At 42.0% G+C, this 25,237-nt stretch overlaps 1 protein-coding gene across 1 annotated transcript in view; it reads left to right on the top strand.

Moving 5' to 3' along the window:
* The window catches only part of LOC138301736 (uncharacterized), an 82,921-nt gene extending 57,969 nt beyond the window's left edge, over positions 1 to 24,952 (top strand). Inside the window, exons 5-6 of the mRNA XM_069242245.1 lie at positions 14,281 to 14,461; positions 23,278 to 24,952. Coding sequence (XP_069098346.1) covers positions 14,281 to 14,461; positions 23,278 to 23,531 — 435 coding nt within the window. The 3' untranslated portion in view covers positions 23,532 to 24,952. The remainder of the gene's footprint in view (positions 1 to 14,280; positions 14,462 to 23,277) is intronic.
* The last annotated feature ends 285 nt before the right edge of the window (positions 24,953 to 25,237 follow it).

Below are 25,237 nucleotides of genomic sequence, written 5' to 3'. Positions count from 1 at the left end.
TAAGTTCACAGTCAAATTCCATGAATATAAGTGCGCTGGAGTAATACATTTCAGCATGTTAAAATGAAACATTGGAATACACCTATATATGAACGTATACTTCTCAACTGTGAAGGTACCTTCGATAAAACGATTTAGGTGCTCTACTTTACATCAGTATCATTAAAACACACAATATATGTATTGTCAATTATATTGTCATCTCACTCTTGTGATGCATAATGGCACACCCAAAATGATGCGTTACTAAAGGTGAGTGGGGCTTGATTAAGGAGGGCTATAGAAAGAAAAAGACTCAAAAGGTGGAAACAAGTGCCAGTAGCCTTCAGAAACAGTTTTTAAACACTCTACCCATGAAACACAGTAAGATCTTCAGCTCTTAACTTGTACCAGTAGTTCTAGATGCTGGGCACTACCACTCATATTTTGAGACCAGCACTTATTTTTCTTCGTTAGACTTTGACCCAGAGCAAGAGAAGTCAAGGCAGAAAAGGAAGAACAAAAAGATAGGTGAAAAATAGAACAACGGTGACAAAAGAAGAAAACTGGACTGAAAAGCAATGTAAGAAGAAGAGACATGAAACATATGGAAGAAGAAAAGGCATGAAGTGGAAACACATCTAGACAGCTTTGGTACTTGACAAACCCATGTTGGAGCAGAACCAGCAGACGAGTCCTAAAAAAAACTGTGGGACCCTGACTTATTTCTAATAAGTAGGTACACTGGAGAACGTGTGGCTTTATTTCCCTGATGAACTCTGCTCAGTAATAGCAATAGAGCTCCAGCAGTGGAGAGCCCTCTTAACAAGGTGATCTGATACTCTAAGAAACCTTAGAGCTACCAAGGTGTCACCCTTTAAAGGAAGTTCTGCATGCAGCGCACAAACTAAGAGACCTCATTCGCCGTTGGTGCTTGTGGGGCTACATAAAAACTCCAATCAGTAATAAGCATTGAAAAAGCCAATACATGTGGCCTTGGCAGGCTTGTTCAATTGTTATTTTTTTATTGCACGCATATGTCACACACAAAAAAAAAAAAGTTACCTAAACATGACTCTGATGTCCTTACAGTACAACTTTGAAATAAAAAATCAATGATGTGGCTATTCACTAGTGATATTTTTTTTAATAATAGGCCTTTCATTTGTACCATGCATTTTACTATTATTTACCTAAAGACCTGAAGTGCAAGCAAACACTTCTAGCAGCATATTTATACCCCAATTGCTCCAAATTTGCGTCATTTTTTTACGCAAATTCAGTGCAAACCTAACTCCAAATTTATACTTTGGCGCTAGACCCGTCTGGTGCCAAAGTCTTGGAGTTAAAGTCATTTTTTGCTAGCGGGAAACTACCTTGCGTCAATGAGATGCAAGGTAGGCATTCCCGGGCAAAAAATGACAATATGGCCTTAGCGCCATATCTACCCCGTGCTAAAATCAAACACGGGGTGGTGGACCTTAAATAATGGTGCTAAGCTTACTTAGCAACATTATTTAAGGATGGGGTCAGGGCAAGTGTAAGCAGACCTGTGGGCCTTTTTCCATGGTCAGAGACAATGGATTGGGCCCACAGGCCCCCCTCCCTAGCCCCAGGGACACCCCCACCCACACCAGAGGGACACCAGAGGATGGGAGACCCATCCTCTGGCGAGTAAGGTAAATACAGGTAAGTATATTTATTTTTATTCAGAGGTGCCATAGGGCGACCTAACTTGAGCCCCACTACGTGGCATTGGTCCCACTGGCCATGCCCAGGGGACATATGGCCACTGGGGTGGTAGCCATGACTCCTGTCTTTACCAAGACGGGAGTCACGTCCATGGGGGTTGGGTGTGAAAGGGTGATGCTAGCCTGGTTAGTGGCATTATTTATGCCTCTGCCCATACTAGCGTCATCCTTTGATGCACAACCTCCTGTTCCCCCTATGCTTCCCCCATCTAGCTAGCGTCATTTTTATGACGGTAGCCGGGCCTTACCGCCGACTACCGTCATACCATAAATATGACCCCCGGCCGGCGTCTTGGGATGGCTCTAGCTGGCGGTATACTTTTTCACGCAAAACTGCATTAGCCCAGTTTTGCGTGAAAAAGTATAAGTCAGGGCCCTAGTATCTAACAATAATATAATAAAAATGTTTGAATCAGACTGTCACTGAACAAAAAGGGACTATTTTTCAGTGTATGTGAACAATGTGCACAGGCTTTGTGCTTTCAAAGTGAAGGGAGACAATGGGTAAAGTATAGTGACCCATTTATCCAAGCTGTACAGTGTCATGGAGAGAAGCAAAATTTGAAGAACAATTTAGGAGACCAATGTATAAAGATCACTGACCAAAAACACTGTCTGTATGTATGTTATAAATTAGGCTAGATAAACACCAACAGAAAACAATGTTTTTCATGTCTGTATTTATTTTTAAAATCTTAAAAATTCTGAAAATATGTTCTTTGTACACCCCAACAGAGGTCTTCTCACGCTGCTACAATGTGAGACTAGGCAGGAGAGCAAGAGAGTCTTGCAGTGGCTCTTGTAACTCGGGGGAGCCTTGAGTATGGCGGGAGAGCTAAGGCTTGAACCGGGGTTGTGGAGTGAGCATCCACAGGCCTTGATGGCCGGTCCAGTTGCTGATTGGTGAGCGAGGGGCAGCCCACATTGCAGGGTCAGCCCTTCCACTTTAAAAGGTGCAACATGGTGGCGAGCAGGTCTCTTAGTTCAGCTCATTATCGATAGCCTCCTCGCTCCCCCCCACGCAGCAACAAGTGCACACTTCTCGCTGCAGTTACTCTGCACCACAGCCCCAGCGCAGTCCAAGGGCATACCTGGGAACCACATGGGCTTGAGCTCTTGTTTTGGTGGGGGGCGGGCAGATAGTAAGTAAACTATGCTGGCCTACAGTGGGTGAGGCCATGATTGGTGGGGACATTTCAGGTACATGTACGGCATCCTTTTATACCAAAAATAACAGTGGTGTCACTGGACCCTCCAAGGGGTGCTGGCAGCAAAGGAGGTTGCATTGGTTGGCAGAGTAGATGTTATTAAAATGTCCATTCTACCTTTGCTTTTATTTCTTTATGTGAATGTTCGTATCAAAGGGCCTGATTTAGAGTTTTGTGGATGGGTTACTCAGATTAGCTATTGTAACTTTTGCGGATTTAAGGAGCTGGGCATTTTTCCTAAAGGGTAAATGCATTTTACCATCAGTACTTTTTGAGGTTTGAAACATTAGTGTTTTTTTGGTGAATTTCTAATGCTTTAAAAAAAGGTTTACTACTATCCTTACGTTAATTCCACTTTAACTTTGCTTTTTTTCAGTGAAAAATATATATTTTTATATATGTATATATATATATATATACATATATATATATATATATATATATATATATATATATATTGTATGTGTGCATTTATATGTATGCATACATACATATAGATATATTATACTTAGGATGTAGGGAGTGACCTCTCTGTGAATAGTTGTGTACAGTGCTAGGCTTCTGGGTAATAGGGGCTTGGCCATCTATTGGGTCTTGAATGTCTGGAGGGAGTGGGCTTTCTATATACAGTTGTGTACAAAGTGAAGGCTGTACGTTGTAGGGGATTGGCCTCCTGTTTCTCAATGAATGCACATGAGAAGGTGCCTATTTGCAAGTCCCAGTATTGATGATATGGCGCACCATGGGGCACGTTAGGGAACTAGCATAAAAAAATTTGACGCTAGTTTGGCGCTTTGCAGGATTACCGTTCCAAATGAGATCATGACTGGTTTCGGGACCCTTCCTCTTAAAAACTCCTCATCCATAAAGCATATGGATGGGTCCCTCTGTATGGGAGTACCCTACTAACTGCCCTCCCATACCGGGAATTCTTGTAAAGGGGGCCTGGCTGACCTTAGGATATCTACCTTGTACACCTCCTACACCAACTGCACCTGCGCGGCTGGTTGCCCTCCCCCAACACCCGTGCCGCTGCAACGTCCTTTTGAGTTGCTGCCAGTACCCATTGGAGGGTCCAGTGATGTCACTGTTATTTTTGGTATAAAAGAATGCTGTATATGGACCCGAAATGTCCCCACCAATCATGATCTCACCTGCCAAGCGACTTAAATACGGCATACTGTTATGACCTGTTATGACCTGCAAGAGAAAAAAGGTGTTAAACATGACAATAAACAAGTACAATGAATTTAGATAATTCCAATTGACTCCTGAAAAGGAAAGGTGAATAAACATTACATCTTTCCTCCTATGCTATAACCCTCACCCAAGCATACCTTCCAGTGCCCCTTGCTCTAAGTATGGTGGGTGGGAAAAACCAAAGCTTGGACCTGTGTGAGTTAGCGACCCTCCCAACAACCTGTAACACTGCAACCTTGAGGCCTTGAGGCTTCCCCCGCAGTCCCTTAAAGCCCATAGACAAAAAAAAAAAAATTAATAGCTCAAATGTGAGCGTTGAGGGTTCGGAGGTAGGTGTGTCCCTGGTCGTTTCCCTCTTTTTTTATTCAAACATTTAAGGCTTATACTAAAAGGTGATCTTACTCTTATTAATTGACAAATACATTTGTCTTTTCAATTGGTGCAGAAATTTTCCAATCTAAGTATATCATCCATTAAGGCCTAAAAAAACTCTCTATCTCTTTCCCTCTCCCTCTCTTTCTCTCTCTCCTTCAATCTCTTTCTCCCACACACACACTTATGCACCCATTCACAGACCCACTCAGACACACTCACAGACCCACTCAGACACTTGTGCACTCACTCACAGCCACACTCAGACCCTCATGCACCCACTCACAGACCAACCAAGACAGTTACACACCCACTCACAGACCCACTCAGACTCTCACACACCCACTGACACCCTCATGCACCCACTCACAGACCCACGCACACACTGACGCATCCACTAAAACACTGATGCATGCTCTTTCACACCCAGACACACACTTTCCGAGCCACTCTCACCCCAGATACACCTTTTCACACCTATTCTCACACCCAGACAGGCTGTGGCCTACTCCTGGCACGCATGGCCAAAGGGCTGTGCACAGTATGGGATTAGGTGGTTTGTTTCACAGAGCCTCCTTTTTCTTTATTATCACATATGAGAGCACTTTTAAATACTTGATTTCAGGATGTGTGTCGTATAAGCACCTTTAATGTTTGTTTTAACAGGATATATTGTTACTCCATCTATAATAAAGAATCTAGGCGTGTTTGGGGTTTACATGACTACTGACTTGCCCTCTTAGTTCACTACTGTCTTTGTCGTGCAGGGGCGAGCCACTAATGTTTCTACGTTTATATTGATCTAAACTATCACTTTTAATCAGTACTTAATTTGTGCTTGTTGTTTCCGGTGCTGAGCACTGGCACTTATTTTTGAGGGCCGGCGCTTAGTCTTCTGCCTCAAGCATTTGCTGTGAGCAAAAGATACGTTTGGGAAAGACGGAGGAAGAGAAAAACGAAAAAGCGTCTCAATGAGAGAAAGCAGAAAGCTGCAGGTGCGAGCTGAAGGGGCAGAGAGTGGCTGTAAATAGATTAAAGAGGCCCGAGATGGCTTCAGGATTACGCTCCCTTAGTATTCCGTGTTCGCACATTTAATTGCAGCAGCCGCATGTTTAAGAGGAGGGCTTTGGGCACCAGTACCTTTTTATTTACAAATTAAGCACTGCTTTTAATAAATGTCTGTCTATGCAATGATATTTTCTGATGTACTAAGAGGAAATACTTCCACGTGGTAAAGAAATACACTTTTTGGAATTTTGAAGAGACTGTATCATATTTTAACACTATGGGGGTTATTACAACTTTGGAGCAGGTGTTAATCCATCCCAAAAGTGACGGTAAAGTTACGGATATACCACCAGCTGTATTACGAGACCATTATATCCTATGGAACTCGTAATACGGCTGGTGGTATATCCGTCACTTTACAGTTTTCATAGCTTGGCTCATGCACAGATTCTTAGAGCAATGCCAAACCCTTGACTTGGCTTTGCATGACTCGTCCTATTGAGTTTCTGGCATTCCCACCTCAATTTGCAACTCTAACTTAGTACGGGGTCATTAGTCACTTGATAAAATGATTTGCAGAAGGCAAGGACTTGAAACAAGGAAACTCGGACTGGGACAACAAAAAAAGGCCAGGCACCAGAAGAAACGTAGCCCCCATTAATGATTCAACTAGATAAAAAAGTGGCCCATGTTTGCAAATAAGGTTAGTTTGGAATGTGTAAAGACATTCTGTATAAGTATTTTGCAAGGTATTGGGAAATCAACAATAAAAACCAGCCCACCTGGCCATAAAACCGGCCAACTCACTAACTCATCAGAATAACCCAGTGGCCACTGCCTGATTGCCCTATAGGCCGGTCAAACCTACCTGCTTATGAGCTCTAGTTTGACAACTCTCCATCAAGGCTTCTTGTAGCAGAAGCAAAGCAGAGGGCGTACAGGTAAAACACATTTAAAATAAGTGATTTTAAGGCAGGGACTCACGCCGTTGTAATGTATGTGACTGTAGTCAGGAGTTCCCAGAGAGAACTACCAAGCCCTGGTGGGGGTGCAAGGGTGTAATTCCAGTGTAGGGTGCTTGGCATGTGAAATGCACCCAATGCATTCTGGGCTTGATCGTTGGGTCCGGAGCCCGAGTCAGGTTTGCTATGTCTGTGGTGTTTTTTCTTGTTACTTCAATTTCACTTCGAGCTTTCAACTTGTCAGTTTGTTTGTAGAAACTTAAATATATGTATATAATTCCTAGTTTAATAAAAAAAAATCTGCACCCATAGAATCCAATCCATGGACCGCACGGCAGCGTTATCACGCGCTGTCCGTTTACTCTCCACACCGTTTTCGTCCTACTAGACGTACGGCGATTTGAGGAATCAAGATTGGGCCCATCAGGACCCCATGTTAGCATTATCTGACACTACGGATACACCATATGACTTATTTCCATGAATACGGCAAGCCACATAGTGTAACGACAGGAGCGATAGCCTTAATTTACGGCAAGACTGATCATAACTAGTGGATTCAAAGATATACTTTAGGGGCTATAGCAGCCCTATTGGAACTAGGCTTCATCCAGACTTGAATCTATGAGCCTTGAAATAGTCCGCAAGGACGAAAACACGTGTTGGCTGTTTTCTGATCTTTGATTAAAATACTTTTTGCAACTCTACTCACTTTGGACTGTATATTTATTATAGAGACTTTGAGTGCCCTGGTCCCTGTTTCTTTTTCAAATTGTAACCCATAGAAATGCTCCTTGGATAGGTGCCAGTGTAGTACTTTTTGGAATTCACAACCATTAGCTTGGAAAGCTATGCCATTCTCAGGTTTCCAGGTATCCATCCCACTGGCATTTAAACGCTCCAGCAAGTTCCTTATTTGGTCTGGCTTTGCTTGATTTGTTTCACGTGGTAAACAATTTATAATGGGAAAAGGTCCAGGTTTTATACTATTTTGACTGATTTCTTCTTTTTCACTGGTGGAATTATTGGGGGAAATCGATGCTTTGGGGCTGTGCAGTGGTTTTCAATTGCGTTTTTTATCCTTGCTTAACTATTTGCAATAGGGGTGCTGTCGTGATATTTAAGTGACTACTTTGATTAATTTGCGATTAGCTTTTATTATTCGTTTTCAGATTGCTTGTAGATGTGTTGCGCTGACACGGCGGTACTGGATTCACACGCGGCGTGAGATTCATCACAAATGATTAATGATGATGACTAGTTGACGTATGCCACCATGTGGTGAGGTTTGAGATGACAGACGATTATAACACGTTGGTCTCGTTTGTACAGTTAGAGACTCAGTAGGTAGGGGTGAGGTCCCTCCTGGGCGGCAGAACACCATGGGCCCAATTTACAAAGGAATTTGTGAGTACAAGAATTATTCCTGCAAGAGTGCTATTTAATATACTCTTTAGATTCCTTTATGAATCGCCTAACACGTCCAGGTCCCTTTCAGTAAAAGTTCAGAGAGGGCATAGTCATTTCCATTTGTGCTGATTACAAGTTAATATTCCCATTACATTGCCATTTATATGTTCTGGGATTCATTCACAAATACATTTAAGAGTATGGAAAGGAGTGTTTCAAGAGGTTATTTGAAGTTCTGAACTTCCATTTGACATCCTAAACCATTCTGCTCAACACATTGGACAAACACACCTGATATTGTTACATAAGTGGCCAGGAGACGGCTCAAAGACAGAGGTAATGCCTTGCTTTGCACTGGAGTGCACCTGCACTTCTGTACCTGTGCAAACTGGGGCTGCACGGCCGGTACCCGCACTACAGTACAGCACGGCTAGGCATCCAGCTTCTCTCATCAGCGCAAGAGGAGGCAGAAGACGTCAGATGGCAACTAGAAGGTGGACACCTGGCCCTTTCGACGGATGTTGAGGGATATTGTCAACATTTCATCTTGCATGTGGTGCCAACAATCTATGTAAGTGCCCAGACTTTTCCGCATTACGAAAGAAAAAAATCTGTCTCCAGTGCATAAGCAGAACTCTGTACAGGTTAGGAATGTGGAATTGTGACTCGCGGCTGTGACATGTTGCTGTGTATTTCGCTTTTAGTGTAAATATTGGTCAATAATGCCAGCATGAAAAGTGATGGTGGGTGGAAAGCCATGGATGCCTGTAGGTGTCGCGTGGAACTACTTGGCAAATACAGACACAGCTATATCGTGCACTTGGATTGAACGAGGCTTCTACCTGAACACCCACATGCCATTTTATTTTGCGGGTATATTAAAACACCTTTCACCTGCATTAGATGATATATACTTATATTTTTGGTGCACAAATGAAGGACAGGAGTGTGGCCGCTTCTTTTCCTATCGGATCGCATAAGCATGGGACCAGATCCCAGTTAGTTTTGTCTCCTTAGGTCACACCTGCTATTCAGAGAGAAGTTGAAAAGCTGGCTGTTTTCATCTCTGAGAAACGGTGATGATTTCGGTTCTGCCCTCCTTAGTGCTGGTATACACCTGGGGCAGCGCTTAGCTCTACGCAACCTTTTCATTCATTCAGTTAGTCAGTCAGTCAGTCTACATGTATTCAAGTGGGTATGTCTGCATACATCCTGTGATCTGGGAGTCTGAAAAAAACAGGTTCAATCTATATAAATTGCTTTTGAAATATAGTTTTGAAGTGTGTAAAAGCAGAGTCCTAAATGCACAGCTTCTATATAACTGAGTTTGAGACTGCCTAAAAGGAGGGGTCTAAATGCATAGCTTCCATATAACTGAGAGTGCCTAGAAGAAGGGTTGAAGCTTTATTGGTGCTATGTAGGTCTAATTAGTACAGAGAAGCACGTGTTTTACTCTGTAAGACACTGTACGTGCAAGAATGCTTTAAGTCTTGAGTGCACCGTCACAATTTGCTAATTATGTAGCGCTTAGAAGTAAGGTTCGTCCACAGAAGAACATTACCCATGCTGTAGTGACTTGCTATTAATCAGATTTGTTTTGATGGTCACAATATAAATTTTCAAGTTGCCAGGTGTTTAAGTTTAACCCTCGAAATCAGCCTTCGGGCATTAAAGTAGTCCTGCGATTGTAAACAGGATATTCTTTAAAAGTATGTCGGTTACCCTCTTCGGACGTGGGAAACCGTTGTCAGAGGGCGTGCATTCGCCCCCGCCTTCCTGTCGCCTTCTGAGCTGTCAACATTCAGGTCGAATTACTGTAAATAGAGAAGCAGGTGCCGCCGGCGTGCCCTCAGCCCCGGCACTACAGAGCGTTCCCACGTCCCAGCGCCTCGTGTGCCCGCTCGTGTGATCTGTGCGCCGTCCACCTGCTGGCCGGGCGTGGCCGCCCACCCCGGGCCGTTCCCACGTCGCTCAGGCACGCTTCTATTGTCCCCAAGGGGTGCTTCCATTGGCTGCAAAGTGTGAGAAATTGGGTTGGCGGGAGACTCTGCAGCCAAGGCGTGCATAAATATGGCGGGCCCTGCACATCCCACAGCTGGAGAGAGGCTTACTGTAGGACGGACGCAGCAGCTTTCATGGCACCGTACCCTTTGCTACCAGAGTCTCCCGAAGGCCGGAAGACCACCCAGAACAATAAGGTAACTGACTGAACGTAATCATGGCCTGAGGGCAAAGAATGAGATGAGACTACAGACTTACAATACCCAGTGGATCTGACCAGCAGGAAACCATTAACATCTCTGAATAGCAACACATCTTTAAGAATGCCGACTATCAACAGTAGAAGGGGAGCAGGCTGCCCCGAAATGGCTTTCGAGGTTCCAGTGATGTAACACAGAATTATGGGGCCCCTTGAAAGATGTGATGAGAGGCTCCTAAGTCTCACATTTCTCACATATATACCTTGGGTTGGACTGGCTTGAGGGTCTCAGGGTTGGTGGGAAAGGGGGGGGGGCTGTTTTTTAGGGAGCTCCTCTGCGAGGGCCTTGCATGTATGTAATTAGGATGCTACAGTGCTCACGTTAAACCCAATGGGTACCTATATATTCGGTCACATTGCACCAGCGGCATGAAAAGGTTACTGTGCATATTGTGGCGCATTATTGAGTTTGTGTTTTTCTGATCACCCAGCTGGGATACCCGACGTGTGCGAGGTTTGTAGTGCTTGGCTAACAAAGAGCGCTTTATATCACGACTGAGATGTATCGGGGACGCGTGTCTCCTCTCAGAATTAGAACAGCTGCGATGCAGGTTTGGGCTGAGGTACCTCGGGAGAACAGGGCATGAATCCCATTGCTTAAATGGCGGGGTTTGCTCCCTGACAGACTGTGCTGCTTTGGCGTGGCTCTTTGCCTCTTGTCGTAAAAACACGATATTGTTCCGGTACATCACTGACATGGCAGAACATTGTGCGTTTTCTGTGTGAGGTCCATCGGCAGAGCTGTTTTGGAAAAGAAGCAGGTGCTGGTCTCGCTCCCAGCATGGAGGGTTGCTGACACGTGTCAGCAAACACCACTGGAATGGATGCGTGCTGCAGGCCAACACTGAGGTGGATTGGCAGAGGTGTGCGTGGGCCACGGTGCTGTAAAGACGGAAGTGATCCACGCCAAGACTGGGGTGCATTGGGGGCAGCTCGGGTCGTGCTATTGCGGAGTCAAGGCCGGACTGAGACCCCATTAGTAAAGCAACAGAAGGTCATGCACCACGAGTACTGTCCACTGGCGGAGCTGTTTGAGTTCAAGTAGTCGAAACGCTCCCCCTCACGACGGAGGTGTGTTGGCCGAGCCGCGGGGGCTGCAGGGGCCTGTGTTACTCAGTCGCTGCCAGTTCTAACTGTTCACAGCACTTTCCTAGGCCTCTTCTCTAGTCGGGACCCCAACTTTGAAGTGCGTAAGTGGGACAACAAGCAAGGCTGTTCCACGGATGTGCTCCAAAGAAAAGGCGTCTTTAAATTAGAGATGGGAGAGCCTGGCTCTAGCTAGATTTCTGGTTCGGCTTCGATCCTTGTCCGTTGGAAAATGGCTCCAAATAGTTCCAGGACAAGCACATCTGGCGCTGCGCATTCTCTCCCTGAAGCTGCACAGTTGTTACAGGCTGGACAGCTGAATGGGCATTTGAAACCCGCGATTCTGCTTGAACTAAAAGCTGCCCATCCATTCGAATGGCTTTCCCCAGCCAGCTGCATTCACGTGCCGCTCACGAAGAGCTGCAACCCAGGAGTCACCTGTCCGTTTTTTGCACCAGGGATTGGTCGGTAAATTTAACATAAACATAACGATGCTGGCCTCATTTCCCCTAATAATATACTTTATTTCTAGAAAGGTATTTCACAGATACAGGGTCTCATTGATTTAGTAACCTTTAAAATACTTGAATACTTTTTTGGTAACTGGGAGAATGAAAGAGATGTCCATGCAGAGGCTTAACTGCACAATAAGTAACCAGGAAACCCGCGTTCAAACCCAGCTTTCTAACTAGACTAACTAGTGTGATCCAATGGAAATATTTTTTAATTTTCAGTTTATTTCCCACTAGGGACCTTCGTGCTCGCCACACGGAAATGCTACTCCCGTGTAGTTTACTAGGCAGTCATTTTGCTTTACTTAGGGGAACAATATTGGCCTCTTACACAGTGCACACGACAAACATCTTTTTGCAGAACTATTTTCCCTTGCATAGATCTATCTGTTCCTGAATAACTACGTTTTTTATTTATAAACAATTATGTTTCATAAATGTCACTCGAATCACTGGTGTAGTCTTATCTACTCAAATGAATCACACGTGTAGGATTAAATAAACGTTTTTAAATTTGGAAGGGTTTTCATCATATTTGATATGACCTCTCTTGCATCTTTTAATAGCAAAGGTTTGTGTTGGCTATGGGTATCCAGACCAAGCGAGGCACGGCTGGCTCAACCCTATGAATAAGTGGTAGCAGGCGATCTTTGAAAGTGGGTGGGGTGGGAGGGATAAAATACTTGTCAGGAGCTGACCTCATTTAAAAACATCTTTACCTTGGGAGTTCCCCGTATGTTAAGAATAGCCTTCCTTGTGCCAGCGCCAGCATTCCGGTATGGGTATCTCCCCTCTCCCTTATGCCAAGAATTACATACAATATTCCAACACAGAATTTTGCCATTGATACTGCCCATATACCATGGGTAGCCTATATGTAAAAAATAATCTTCAGTATTTCAGGTCCAACATTTTTAACATTATTTGCTTCTGCAAACATGAGCCCTCAGTCCCAATATGCCACCGCTGCCATCCATCAGGCACTACATCTACACCAGTACCAGCATCTTGCCGTAGGTGTCCCCTTTTTGCCAACTATTACTTCCCATATTTCAGGGTCTGCATTTTACCTTGGGTGCCCACCTTTCTGCCAAGAACGACCTCCGATGTCTCAGCGCCAGTATTTTGCCAAACGTGCCCCCAGGCCAAGCATTTACTCCAGTATGTAAGCACCAGCATTTTCCCACAGGTGCGTCTGTGCCAAAAATTAGCTCTAGTATGTGAGGCCTGCATTTTGGCATAGGCGCCCTTCCCTATGCCAAAGATAACCTCCAATATGCCAGCAACAGTATGTTACCTTGGGTGTTGCCATAAACCCAGAATTATATTGAGTGTGCAATGCTAGTGGCAGACTCATAATCATAAAACATGCAAATAAACACATACTCACTTACTCTACCTCACTCACTATTACTCATATGCACCCCTCTCACATTTACTCTTCCCCCTCACTCACTGTAACTTACACCCGCTTACTTACTCATTCTTACTCATACTCACTCCCACTCACTATTGCTCTCACACAAACATACTCATACACAATTGTTCTCACTCTCACTTATAAATACCCTTTCACACTCACTGTGCCCTCATGCAACTGTACATACTGCACCGCTGATATCTACACCATCAACTCATTTGAACTCATTCTCACAATCTCTAATCACTCACTCCTTCTAACACACTCACACTCCTTCACTCACTCCCTCACATTCACTTATTAATACACTTTCTCAAGCTCAGATTCTCACTCAGTTTCACTGTCATTGATACTCTCAAACATACACACCCATTCTCACTTATCTCATTCACTCTCAATCACTCAAAAAAACATACACACATGCACAGAGAAGCACATTGTTTTTACTTACCTTGCTTCCTTTGCTGGTAACTTGGAGGCTACTTGGCACCAGCAAAGCAGGAACTTGATGGTGGATGATGGGTGACATTATTTCCAACAAGGAGCTTCACAGAGCCACAAGACCATGTTTGAAAAAGGGAAGGCGCACCTGAAACCCTCTCCCATCTTCTTGATAGGACTGGAAGCATAGACCTATTAGAAGCTGGGACAGTGCTGTGGATCCCGCCACTGCGGCTTTATGTAGTTTCTCATTAGCCTCGGGGATGTATGATGTGCACACTGACAGCCACATTTTAGCAGATATACTGCGCTGCCTTAGGCATGCTCAATATATCTGCTAAATAAAATGGATTGTGCCTGTTCGAGGGGACGTAGTTGAACTATGCCCCTCAGACATGCGCAATCCAGATGTGCAACTACAGAGCCATGATTATTAAACAGCACTTTGTAGTGGGATCGTGCCACAGACGCCTCAATCCAGAGAGTTACCGTCCTTCCCATGGCCTATCTCTGAAGGCATATGAGTTGTCTGGCCATAGTTGTGGCATCAGGCAACTTCAAAATGAGGCATAATTCCAAAAGGTGGTTGTCATTTCACAAGGATGGGTCAGGGTCAAAATGGAGGGAGTCATCCCAAATGGTTATCAAGTATACATTACTTTCTCCTCCAGCGGAGAAAACCAGTGGTCGAGAAGATGAGGCGTGATCGGATCAACACCAGCATCGAGCAGCTGCGGCAGCTACTGGAGAAAGCGATTGAGAAGGAGCAAACCCATTGTCGACTGGAGAAGGCTGACATCCTAGAGATCACTGTGGCCTACATCGAGCAACAGCAACGGCTTGAGGTCAGAGGTGAGAACTAGCTGCTTTGTTGTATCTGCCCAACAGGCATGTTCTGAAGTAACAATTTTGAAAGGTACTCAGCAAACTGTGGCCAAAATTAATTCATATTTATTCTGTGTCGGACTGGGACAGAAATTAGGCCTAGGCACCAAAATACCAAACTAAAAGTGGACCCTATTAGTAAATCAGATAGCTAAACAAGTGGCCCACATTTGCAAGTCAGGCAGTTTTGAACTTGTAAAGGCACACTGTATAGGTGTTTTGCAAGGGATGGGACACTGCATGCATTTGTACTTGCTGCAGGCAATATCAGTGAAAATCAACAATAAAAACTGGCCATAAACTAGGCCCACAAAATTCCAAAAATCAGCCCACACAATGACCAGTCAGACCAGCTCTTCTGGTACTGCCAGATTGCTCTACAGGCTAGTCAGACATCAGTCAGTAATGTCTTTCATTAGAAATACCTCTCTGAGATATTAGCAATAAATGACATGCTTCATCCTGTTAATACACCAAAGCTGGAGAGGGGGCCTATAAAGTCCTTGCTGAAGAAGACTGACCTTGACGTTAGTGTGGAGTCCAAATACCAGCATATTTATCTACTACCTCCTATATCTAAGCTTGTGGAAAAATATGAGGTGAGGTGACTTTTCATCCATTTAGAAGGCACTAACCATTCGGGCACCTCACTGTTGGGCTTCTGTCAGGGGATTGGGACTGGGATCACTATGGTTACCATGCTGGAAGACTTCAGATTAGGCATGGATGGCTACCTAGTAAGCCTTATTATGTGAGATCTCCCCCCACCTTTGGCACAACAGGTCACGCCGTGTTGGTTCATTGTCTGGCTGCAGTAAGCCTCCATCCGGTGCATTGGCATGGTTCTCTGGTGTAAGCCATGTGTGCGCACTTCCACCATACCACTCTGAGCCATCATAATAATCCTCTTGTGGAGTTCCAAAGAGATTGGCCTTTCCCATTTAATATTGAAATGCAGCTGGTAGGGGGCTTTATTATATATTTCAGCATGAGGTCAGTTTCTTGCACTGCAGATACTAAGCTTGTTCTATAAGTCAGTCATACTCTATCTGAACTGCAACCATCTCTTTGATCTTGTATATCTACCACCCAGGCCCGGCTGAGCAGTAGTCTGCAAAAGCTGAAAGACAACAAGGCACATGTGCTGATCATGGGCCAGAAACCGTTGTGGTACCACGCATTCTGGCCCAACAAGATGGTTAGCCCTCCTTCATAACTTCCCAAGGGCAAGGCCCTAGGATTTTGTTTTGACACCAGCTACCTATGTGGAGAGCAAGTGAGGTCTGTGACGGCCACATGCTTCCATCAAATGAGATTGATGAATGTGCCTGCTCTTTTGTTTCTCAACTTCTCTATTTTCTGGTGGTGGGGTGTGCTATTCTGTTCAGAACTGACTAACCCAGTGTTTCGTCTCTGTTACTCACCTCGCGTGCTAATCGAAAGCTACAGTTTACTAAAAAAACATGACAATTGGGCTGGCGTTTAACCCCAACAGCAATTTACATATTTCCAGTGCATGACAGGCCCTGCATTGGCTCCCTCTGCAGTAGCAGATCAACGTCAAAGTTATTTGCCTGACAAAATGTGATAGTCTCATGGCACACCCCTTCCCGTTCTGTCTGGCCATATACACTCCTTTTGTTTATGGTCCACATATTAAACATAATAGAACAGTAGGGAGAGCCAGCCCTGCCCTTGTCCCACAGCTTTGCAGAAGGTTACCTGTTGCCATTCTATAACTACAAATTATAAACCAGGCACGGTACAGTATGGTGCTTCTTTTGCTCATAGCGTTTGTTTACAGGATTTCCCTTGTATTATTTCCTCGCAAAGTCCTACCACCAAGAAGCCTTTGGGCATGCTTACAAACATATCTCTCATTCAGTCACTCATGAAAATTAAACTGCAATTTTATTAAAAATAATAAAAAAAGGGGGAGAGAACAGAAAACAATGTGTTTGAAATGAGAGCCCCATCGCCCTTGATGACTGGAGTTGAGAATTTAAATTTATATTTGGCTCTTCAGTGAGTTGTATGACATAAATTCAACCACTACCCTCCAAGCCACTACTGCTTCAAATCTGCTGAATGAATCCTAACTCTAAAGCAAATTGTAAATTAAACTAGATTAAATGTAATAAAAATTAGTGTTATTATAACTCAAATGCTAATACCAATCCTAATTTAAATTATTTAAAATTATTCTAACCACTAATTATGTTAGGTCAAACAACATTAAAGTAATGATGAACCAAACCGTGAAATAAAAGTATCTTATAATAAACTACAGAAAAATAGGTAACAGAGGGCCTGATTTAGAGTTTGGTGAACACTTTACTAAGTCACAAACGTGACGGATATCACATCCGCCTTATTAAATTTTCCATAGGATATAATGAAATTCTAATATCGCGGACAGGATATCCGTCACGTTTGTGATGGTGCAACCCCATCTCCCAAACTTTAAATCAGGCCTAGAATTCTTACCCTAAAGCTTATTTATACTCTCTTCAAAAGTCGAAAATTGGACTGCTTAGTTGAATACGTCTTAGTAATGACAGTGTAAGTAATGGATTATTTGAGCTGATGTTGAGGAAGTAAGAGCCAGATTAAGGCTCTGCATTCAGATGGACTTGACGTACATCTGATCTGTATACAGTCTGACATCCTCAGAAACTACCCTTTCTTTAGCCTGATGTCTGTACAGTAGTAGTATTTCATTCTCATTTATTATTCTTTCATGCTCGTTTATTTATTTCATTATTTGGGGTTTACTTTTAAGTGTTGTAAGTTTCATACCGTTATACTCGAACCTACTGTTGGGTTCTAGATTCTTGTGGTGGGCATTCGGTGGATGATCTTCAGAGTGGACGGTCGTCTCTGGAGCCTGTCGTGGACCCATATTAAAGATGACAACTTCTTAATATAAATCAGTTGTCAGAAGATTCATTTTAAAGTTATTCACTCCCATTCTACATTTTGGTACCAGGAGTGGGGTGTTGAAGGAATGCTGAGAGACTGGAGTCAGGAGTCATCGATTGTGAAGGGTCCACCGACCAGCACTTAACGACCAACTGACCAACTCACCGGAGAGGTTTATAACTTTATACAGAGCTGCAATTTTGTGGAGACGTAATTTGCGCAGCGCTCAAATTTGTATTAATATTACAGCTATGCTTGTTGTTTTGTGGTCGAGCGTTGCAGCCCGCGAGTCGTTTTGATCGCGTGTGAGCTGTCTGTTCGAATTTGTAAAATATCAGTGCCTAACTATAGATGCGGCGCGAGTCGGAAATCGCGTGAACAGATGGTCTTCAGTGACGTCGCTTTGGGGATTTTCCGGTATCCAGGAAGTTGTGTACAAAGGTTGCCAGGTTACCGGTTGTGCGCGTGGTGCGTTCGTCACGAGTCTCTAGTTGCTTAGAGACGTGACGCTCTCCAAGTAGCGAGGATTTAAGCTGCACACACACAAATCTAGTACTTCAACCTGTCAATGTTCGTCGCTTCGGAAAAGAAATAAAAAATAAAAAAAACAGAAAAACAAGTGTGTTCGAACTTTTGGGCAAGATACCTAATGACTCCTGGAGTTTTTCTACTTTCCAGCAAAGCCACGATTACTGGAGTTTTCTACTTTCCAGCAAAACCATGATTACGCTTCTCTTGGATTATTGCAATTGTTGTTGTTTACAGTTTAATAATTGCACTACTTGCACTATTTGCCTCAGTTTAATTGAATGTTAGTTATAATATTTGTTGTACTCTGATCTATAATAAGTATATATATATTTTAGGTGCTGGTAATTATATAGTATGGCTTCCAATCATTTAGTGGTTCAACCACCACCTTTTTTACCTAGGAGTGGTAAACCAGATATTAAGTGGAGTGAGTGGATAAGAATCTTTGAAAATTACTTAGTTGCCATTGATGCTAATGATTTCTCTCCTACTAGGAAACTAGCTCTACTTTTCAATCACCTTGGTGTAGCTGGGCAGCGTGTGTTTGATAACCTACCTACTATTGCTCCATTTAGTGGGAGTAGTGGGGATAATGTAGCATGGAATGTATATATAGAAGGGAAGGAAAGGATTAGGAAACAATTTTCAGATGAGTCCAATGTATTACTTGAGAGATTTAACTTTGCAATGTGTAAGCAATCTGTGGATGAATCTGTAGATGAATATGTGGCCAATCTACGTGTGCTTGCTGCAAGATGTGATTTTGGTAGCAATGTAGATATGCACATTAGAGACCAGTTTGTATTTCATTGCTATTCTAAGAAAATTCAGGAACGTTTGTTGGCTTGTCGCAATCCTTCTTTGGATGAGACAGTTGATATAGCCAAGGCTGTTGAGAGGTCTATTGTTACATCCAGAGTGATGGGTGGACAGCCTGAAAACGCAAATGTAAATCAAGTGACTGAGGACTCTGAAGTCTGTTATATTAAGGATAGAAACGTGAAACAAAATAGAAATTTTTCTTTATGTTTTCGTTGTGGTTCACGCAGTCATTTTGGTAATAGTCAAGTCTGTCCAGCATTGGGCAAGAAATGCTTGAAATGCCATAAAGTTGGTCATTTTCAACTGGTTTGCAGACAACCGAATCGTACGTTTAAGCCTTCGAGCAATAGTACGCGAATGAAAGTGAACAATGTCTATAACCCCGATGAACAGCCAGATAAAAATTGTATGATGAAGGACTGCATGGATAAGTTATCCAATGTTGTTTTGACAGTAGATATTTTTACTTCTAAGAAAATTAAAGGACCTATTTGTCAGGCAAGAATTGACTCAATAGAGATATTTGTCATGGCAGATTCTGGTTCACCTATCACAATACTTGCAGATGTAACATTCCGCAAGTTTTGGCAATCTACAAAGATTTTACAAAACGCTGATATCAGTCCTAAAGCTTTCGGGGACCATGACATTGACTTATTAGGTTATTTTTTGGCCACTCTAAATATTTTAGGTAGAAGTACTGTAACGAAAATTTATGTGGCGGTAAATGGTAGAGACATTGTGGGGTGGAAAGATTTAGCGAAATTGGGAATTGTGCTCCGTCCTGGATGTGACAACCCTGTATCTCTAGGAGATTTACCTGTGGAAGTATCAGAGCTTACGTTGACTAATCTTAATGATGATATTGTAACAGAATCAGGAAACATTCTTCCTGAATCTTTTGTGACTAAGTTTCCTCAAGTATTTACTAATCAAGTTGGCATGGTCAGGGGTTTTGAACATTGCATTAAGTTGAAGGATGGAGCCATTCCTATTTCTCACAAAGTAAGGCCAGTTCCCATTTCTGTGAGGGGACAACTTAAAAATCTTCTAGAGAAACTTGTTAAAGAAGGCATAATAATTCCCACAGATTCGTCGGAATGGGTTTCACCAGTTGTACTCACGAAAAAAAGGAATGGGGATCTGAGATTATGTGTGGATTTAAGATCTCTTAACAAGAACATACTTGTAGACTGTCATCCCCTTCCTCGCATTCAAGAAATGATTTCTAGTTTGGGTACTTCAAAAGTTTTTTCCACTATAGATTTACATTCTGCCTATCATCAGATTGTTCTCAGCGAATGTTCACAAGATCTCACGACGTTTGTTACCCCATATGGTGCTTTTAAGTATCTTAGATTACCTTTTGGCCTAGCATCCGCGGCCAGTGTTTTCCAGAAAATGATGGACTCTCTATTTGGTAATATTCCTAACGTATGTGCTTTCCAGGATGACATTCTGATACACACTGAGAACATGGCAGAACATAGAATTCTTTTGGATAAAGTGTTTTCTATTCTCAGTGGTTGTGGCATGACTATTAAAATTGAAAAATGTAAATTTCTTGTAAAGAGTGTGGAATACTTAGGCCACACTATTTCTGAAGAAGGAATCAAACCCAAACAAGGAAATTTGGAAGCTATTACTAATGCGCCTTGTCCTACCAATAAAGATGAGCTTCGCTCATTCTTGGGCTTGTGTGAATATTATGCTAGGTTTGTTGAAGGCTATGCCATGATTGTACAACCGCTCAGATCATTGTTGAAGAAAGGTAGCAAATTTGATTGGTGTGAGCAAGCACTTGATGCATTTACTGCTATCAAAAGAGTTGTTGTGTCAGCTCCAGCCTTGAAATCTTTCATACCTTCTGCTAAATCTTATATTACTGTTGATGCTAGTCTTAAAGGTCTTGGTGCGGTGTTTGGCCAATGGCTCAGGAATCAAGAACATACCATTGCTTTTGCTTCCAGATCGCTATCAGAAGCTGAAAGCAATTATAGTACTATTGAGAGAGAAGCATTAGCTTGCGTTTGGGCAGTTCACAAATTCAAAACTTATATCTGGGGCACAAGTTGTATTCTATACACAGATCATAAGCCTCTAGTATTTCTTATGGATGGAAATGGACTAGGAAAAGCATCCTCGAGATTAGTTAGGTTGCTTTCAAAACTACAGGAATATAACCTGGATGTTAAGTATCTTCCTGGTGGGAAAAATGTCAGGGCGGACTGCCTTTCTCGTTTGCCTCTGCCTTTATCTCGGTCAGATACTGAGGATGATGACATAGAATGTGTAGTTGGAGTCCTGGATATAGTTTCTGCTTCGGAAGGTCTATTTTCCGAGCAGGATTGGATTTCGAGCATGTCCAGAGATTCTTTATTGTCTGAAGTGATGTATCACATCAAGCATGGTTGGCCTAATAACAGGAAATATAGTGGTGATCTTAATACTTTTTGTCAGTTGGCTTCAGAGCTGTCATGTGTAAACGGAGTCTGCATGAGGGGTTCAGTTTGCATTCCACCGTATGAATTGAAACCTCTTTTGATAAAAGCTGCACATGAAGGTCATCTAGGTATATCAGCCACCTGCAGAAGACTTAAGGAGAAGTACTGGTGGCCGGGCATTGATAAACAAGTATCAGATTTTGTAGGACAGTGCCCTTCATGCGTGGTGTCTGACAAACATTGGAAATGTCATACAAAACCTTTACACACTATTCCTTTTCCTAGTGTTGCTTGGGAAAGTGTTGCTATTGATTTTTCAGGTCCTTTCCACATGCTACCTAAAAACATGAGACACATGATAGTTGCCATTGACTATTTTTCGAAATGGATTTACTTTACTTTTGTCGAACATGCTGACACTGAATCAGTCATATCATTCTTATCGTACTTGTTCTATTTAGAAGGTTCCCCTTCTGTCATTATCACTGATAATGGAGTACAATTTACCTCCGCCAAGATAGAAAATTTCATGACTAAGTTTGACATTAAACATTCACGTGTAGCTTTATATAGTCCAGCTTCCAATGGACTAGTGGAAAGGGCTAATCGTATTTTGAAGGAAGGTATTCAGTCAGCTATCGCGACTAATTGTAATGTAATCGAGTTTTTGAATGAGAAAATATGGGCATATTTGAACACACCGCATTCTACTACTGGTATTTCTCCATTCGTGCTACTCAGAGGTAGGGAATCTAGATCTCGACTATGTCCAAAATGGATTACTTCTTTTTGTAATAAAACTACTAATGTGGATTTGGATGAGTTGAGACAGAGAGTTTGCGATAAACAGATGGTGCAGAAACATAACTATGACTCACGGAAATGTGTGAATGATGTTCAAATCAATGTGAATGACTGGGTTTTAATTAAGAAACCGTACAAGGTGTCCAAGGGTACATCGAAATTTTCTCTACCAGTTAAAGTGATTAAAGTTACAAAATATTCTGTTTTGCTGGAAGGTAAAGGTTGGTGGAACAGAAACTGTGTTGTTCCTATATCCTCGTCACAAGCAGAAATATTTAAAAGTGTATACGCTGGGCGAGAAGATGATGCTAGTTCAAGTAGCACTTTTATCGGGGATCTTGCACAGATGAGGACAGAGGACAGGAGCTCAAGTCACGAAAATGGAAACAAGGACAGGAGCTCAAGTCACGAAAATGGAAACAATCATCTCCAGATGGATAATCCGTGTAATGAACATGAACTCAATAATTCTTTGTATCCTGTAGTTGATCCTGTGCATACGCGCAGTCACAGACTGGTCATAATTCCGTCAAAGTTTAATGATTACATTTTAGGTTGAATTCCTGTTCGTATTATATTATCATTAAATATATATATATAGATATACATATATTTATATTTATCTATTTTTATTTAATTGTAAAGGAGGAAGATGATGTACAGTAGTAGTATTTCATTCTCATTTATTATTCTTTCATGCTCGTTTATTTATTTCATTATTTGGGGTTTACTTTTAAGTGTTGTAAGTTTCATACCGTTATACTCGAACCTACTGTTGGGTTCTAGATTCTTGTGGTGGGCATTCGGTGGATGATCTTCAGAGTGGACGGTCGTCTCTGGAGCCTGTCGTGGACCCATATTAAAGATGACAACTTCTTAATATAAATCAGTTGTCAGAAGATTCATTTTAAAGTTATTCACTCCCATTCTACAAGTCTTCCCACCATAGAGGCGAGTGGACAGTCCTTCGAGGGAAGTAACATGTGTGATCCTCCTTCTCTCTATGCTCATCTCGTGAACTGTTATTAAGTTGTCCCTGATGGTTCCAATACACCAAAAAACTTTGGTCATGTTGTCATGCATGGCATGAAAATGAAGCTGATTTTTTTTGTCATTCCCTATGAATATTATTGCATCAAATGTAACTTCCTTATAGAGTAAAGTTTCAAAACCGACTATGTATTGTTGCCATTGATCAAAAGTAAGCATGACTGTACTGTGTATTCAAAAGTGACCTTTCCTCCCAACCTTACTTTTCAGACGCCTATCTCAAAAGTATCCCGGATACCTACCACCAAGGTTACATCAAATGCCTCAGAGAGACCGCTGTGTTCCTGAATGCCCATGAGCCCTGGAGCAATGCACAGAGGAAATTGATAGAGTATATCAACACCAACGAGTGTATGGTCAGGAAACGCGTTTCTCCATCCCAGGCTTGGCTACCTTCAGCCCTACCAATCCCTCAAAATGAAATTTCTCCAACACATAGCACAAAACTGTGGAGACCCTGGTAGGGCAGAAGTTCCAGGACTTTGTCCAACAGAAGTCATTGAAATGACCACAAGGCATACAACTGAGGGATATGGGTAAGAACAGAATGTACACCAGCATGGCCCACGCAACAGAGAAAACTGTAGATGTCCTTTTAAGCTCAATTTCTTGAAGGCCAGCGCATTAGAGTAAAGGATGCTGCCATTTTAGCCAGGTCATAAATCTTACCATAACATTTTCAAATAGGCGAGTCGACCTCTAGTTGACAGTTTAACATGAAATAAGTCTTAATTTGAATTCTGTTAAAAACAACTGAAATTAAATGATCTACAATTCGGTAACATTTAAGGTGATCTGACATCATTGTAGTAAGTTGTTTTATACATCTGTATAAAGTCTGTAAGTTATATCTGTGGCTTGTTTTGGATGCCAGCATTTATTTCAAGCTATTTCCCTGCTTGTGGGCTCTGCCTAGAAAGCAATATTTCTTCTAGCATGCAGCCACAGACGTTTCCAAAAGGATAGCGTTAGAGCAAACACAGCGTGGACTGGCTTGTGATACATTTACCTAGCTTTTGGGATTCTCCTATACTTGTTGATCCATATCGTGTTGACACACAAAAATGATGTGAATAATCATTAAGAAAGCATCCATTATAAACTATGAAATCATTATTGGTTAATAATTTAACCACTAATCAGTCTCCAGTTTTCCTCACAAATATATGCTTTCAGTTGCCTAATCTAACCTCAAAGGAGGCAGCTTCATGTTAAAAGTTTAACTCCATTATTCCATTTTACAATGAGGAATAACTTGAATACATTTACTCTTGCAATACAAGTGTAAAGATATGTCAGTTATTGTTGAGACATGGTAATGTATACATTGCATAATTCAATGTTGTAAATTACTTTCACAAATATATTTTTATGGGAAGCTAATATCTTAACACTGTACTTATGTGCTTACAAGATTAATATTTTACATCCGTGTATATAAAATAAAATTATACCGGGGTAATGTTGCTACCTATTTCTTTTTAGATTGTATTTTTGCAGAATATATTTTTTCAATATGATTTGTTTTACTACTAAAATTTTCTGAAGGTTGAAGACCCATAAAACTGTATGATCATTTTATTTTTTGTGCTCGTGTCTTTTATAAAGGCAAAATATCTGTATCCCTTTGGGAGAAAATGTAACAATTTTTGATGACCTAAGCAAGCATTTATACAGTTTTTCCAAAAAATAGAATGCTTAAATGCAATTTCTAAAAAATACACAGTTCTATTTTCTCTTTCACGAATTCAGTGTATTGTATTAAATTAATAATTAAGAGGTAAATTAAAGTGAATGTTTTGGCTATATCAGAGATGTGGTTGGTTGCTCAGCTCTATTGTTCATGCATAATATAAATAAAATGTGTTTATTTTGTTTACAAAAACTTTGAGTTCTGCTGCTTAGTGTGATGGGAAAATGTCTGAAGCAATGGGTATCTATAGACACTGCACATGATGAAGCCAGAATTTATCAATATGAGCAAAACAAAGAGCAGGAATCTGCAGTGTTGTTATTGTGAGCAGAAAAAAATCTCACTGCCATATTTACTACTCACTGCTTACTGATGGCGTCATTGGCCACGCTTGTGCAAAAATGCCCTCTAAGGCCCTGATTATAAGTTTAGGTGTTTTTTTTTAATCATACCTGATAAACAAGGATACTACGTGGT

This window comes from Pleurodeles waltl, chromosome 6 (assembly GCF_031143425.1).
Source record: "Pleurodeles waltl isolate 20211129_DDA chromosome 6, aPleWal1.hap1.20221129, whole genome shotgun sequence".
NCBI classification, from domain to species: domain Eukaryota; kingdom Metazoa; phylum Chordata; class Amphibia; order Caudata; family Salamandridae; genus Pleurodeles; species Pleurodeles waltl.
This window is presented reverse-complemented; position numbering and strand designations above follow the sequence as displayed.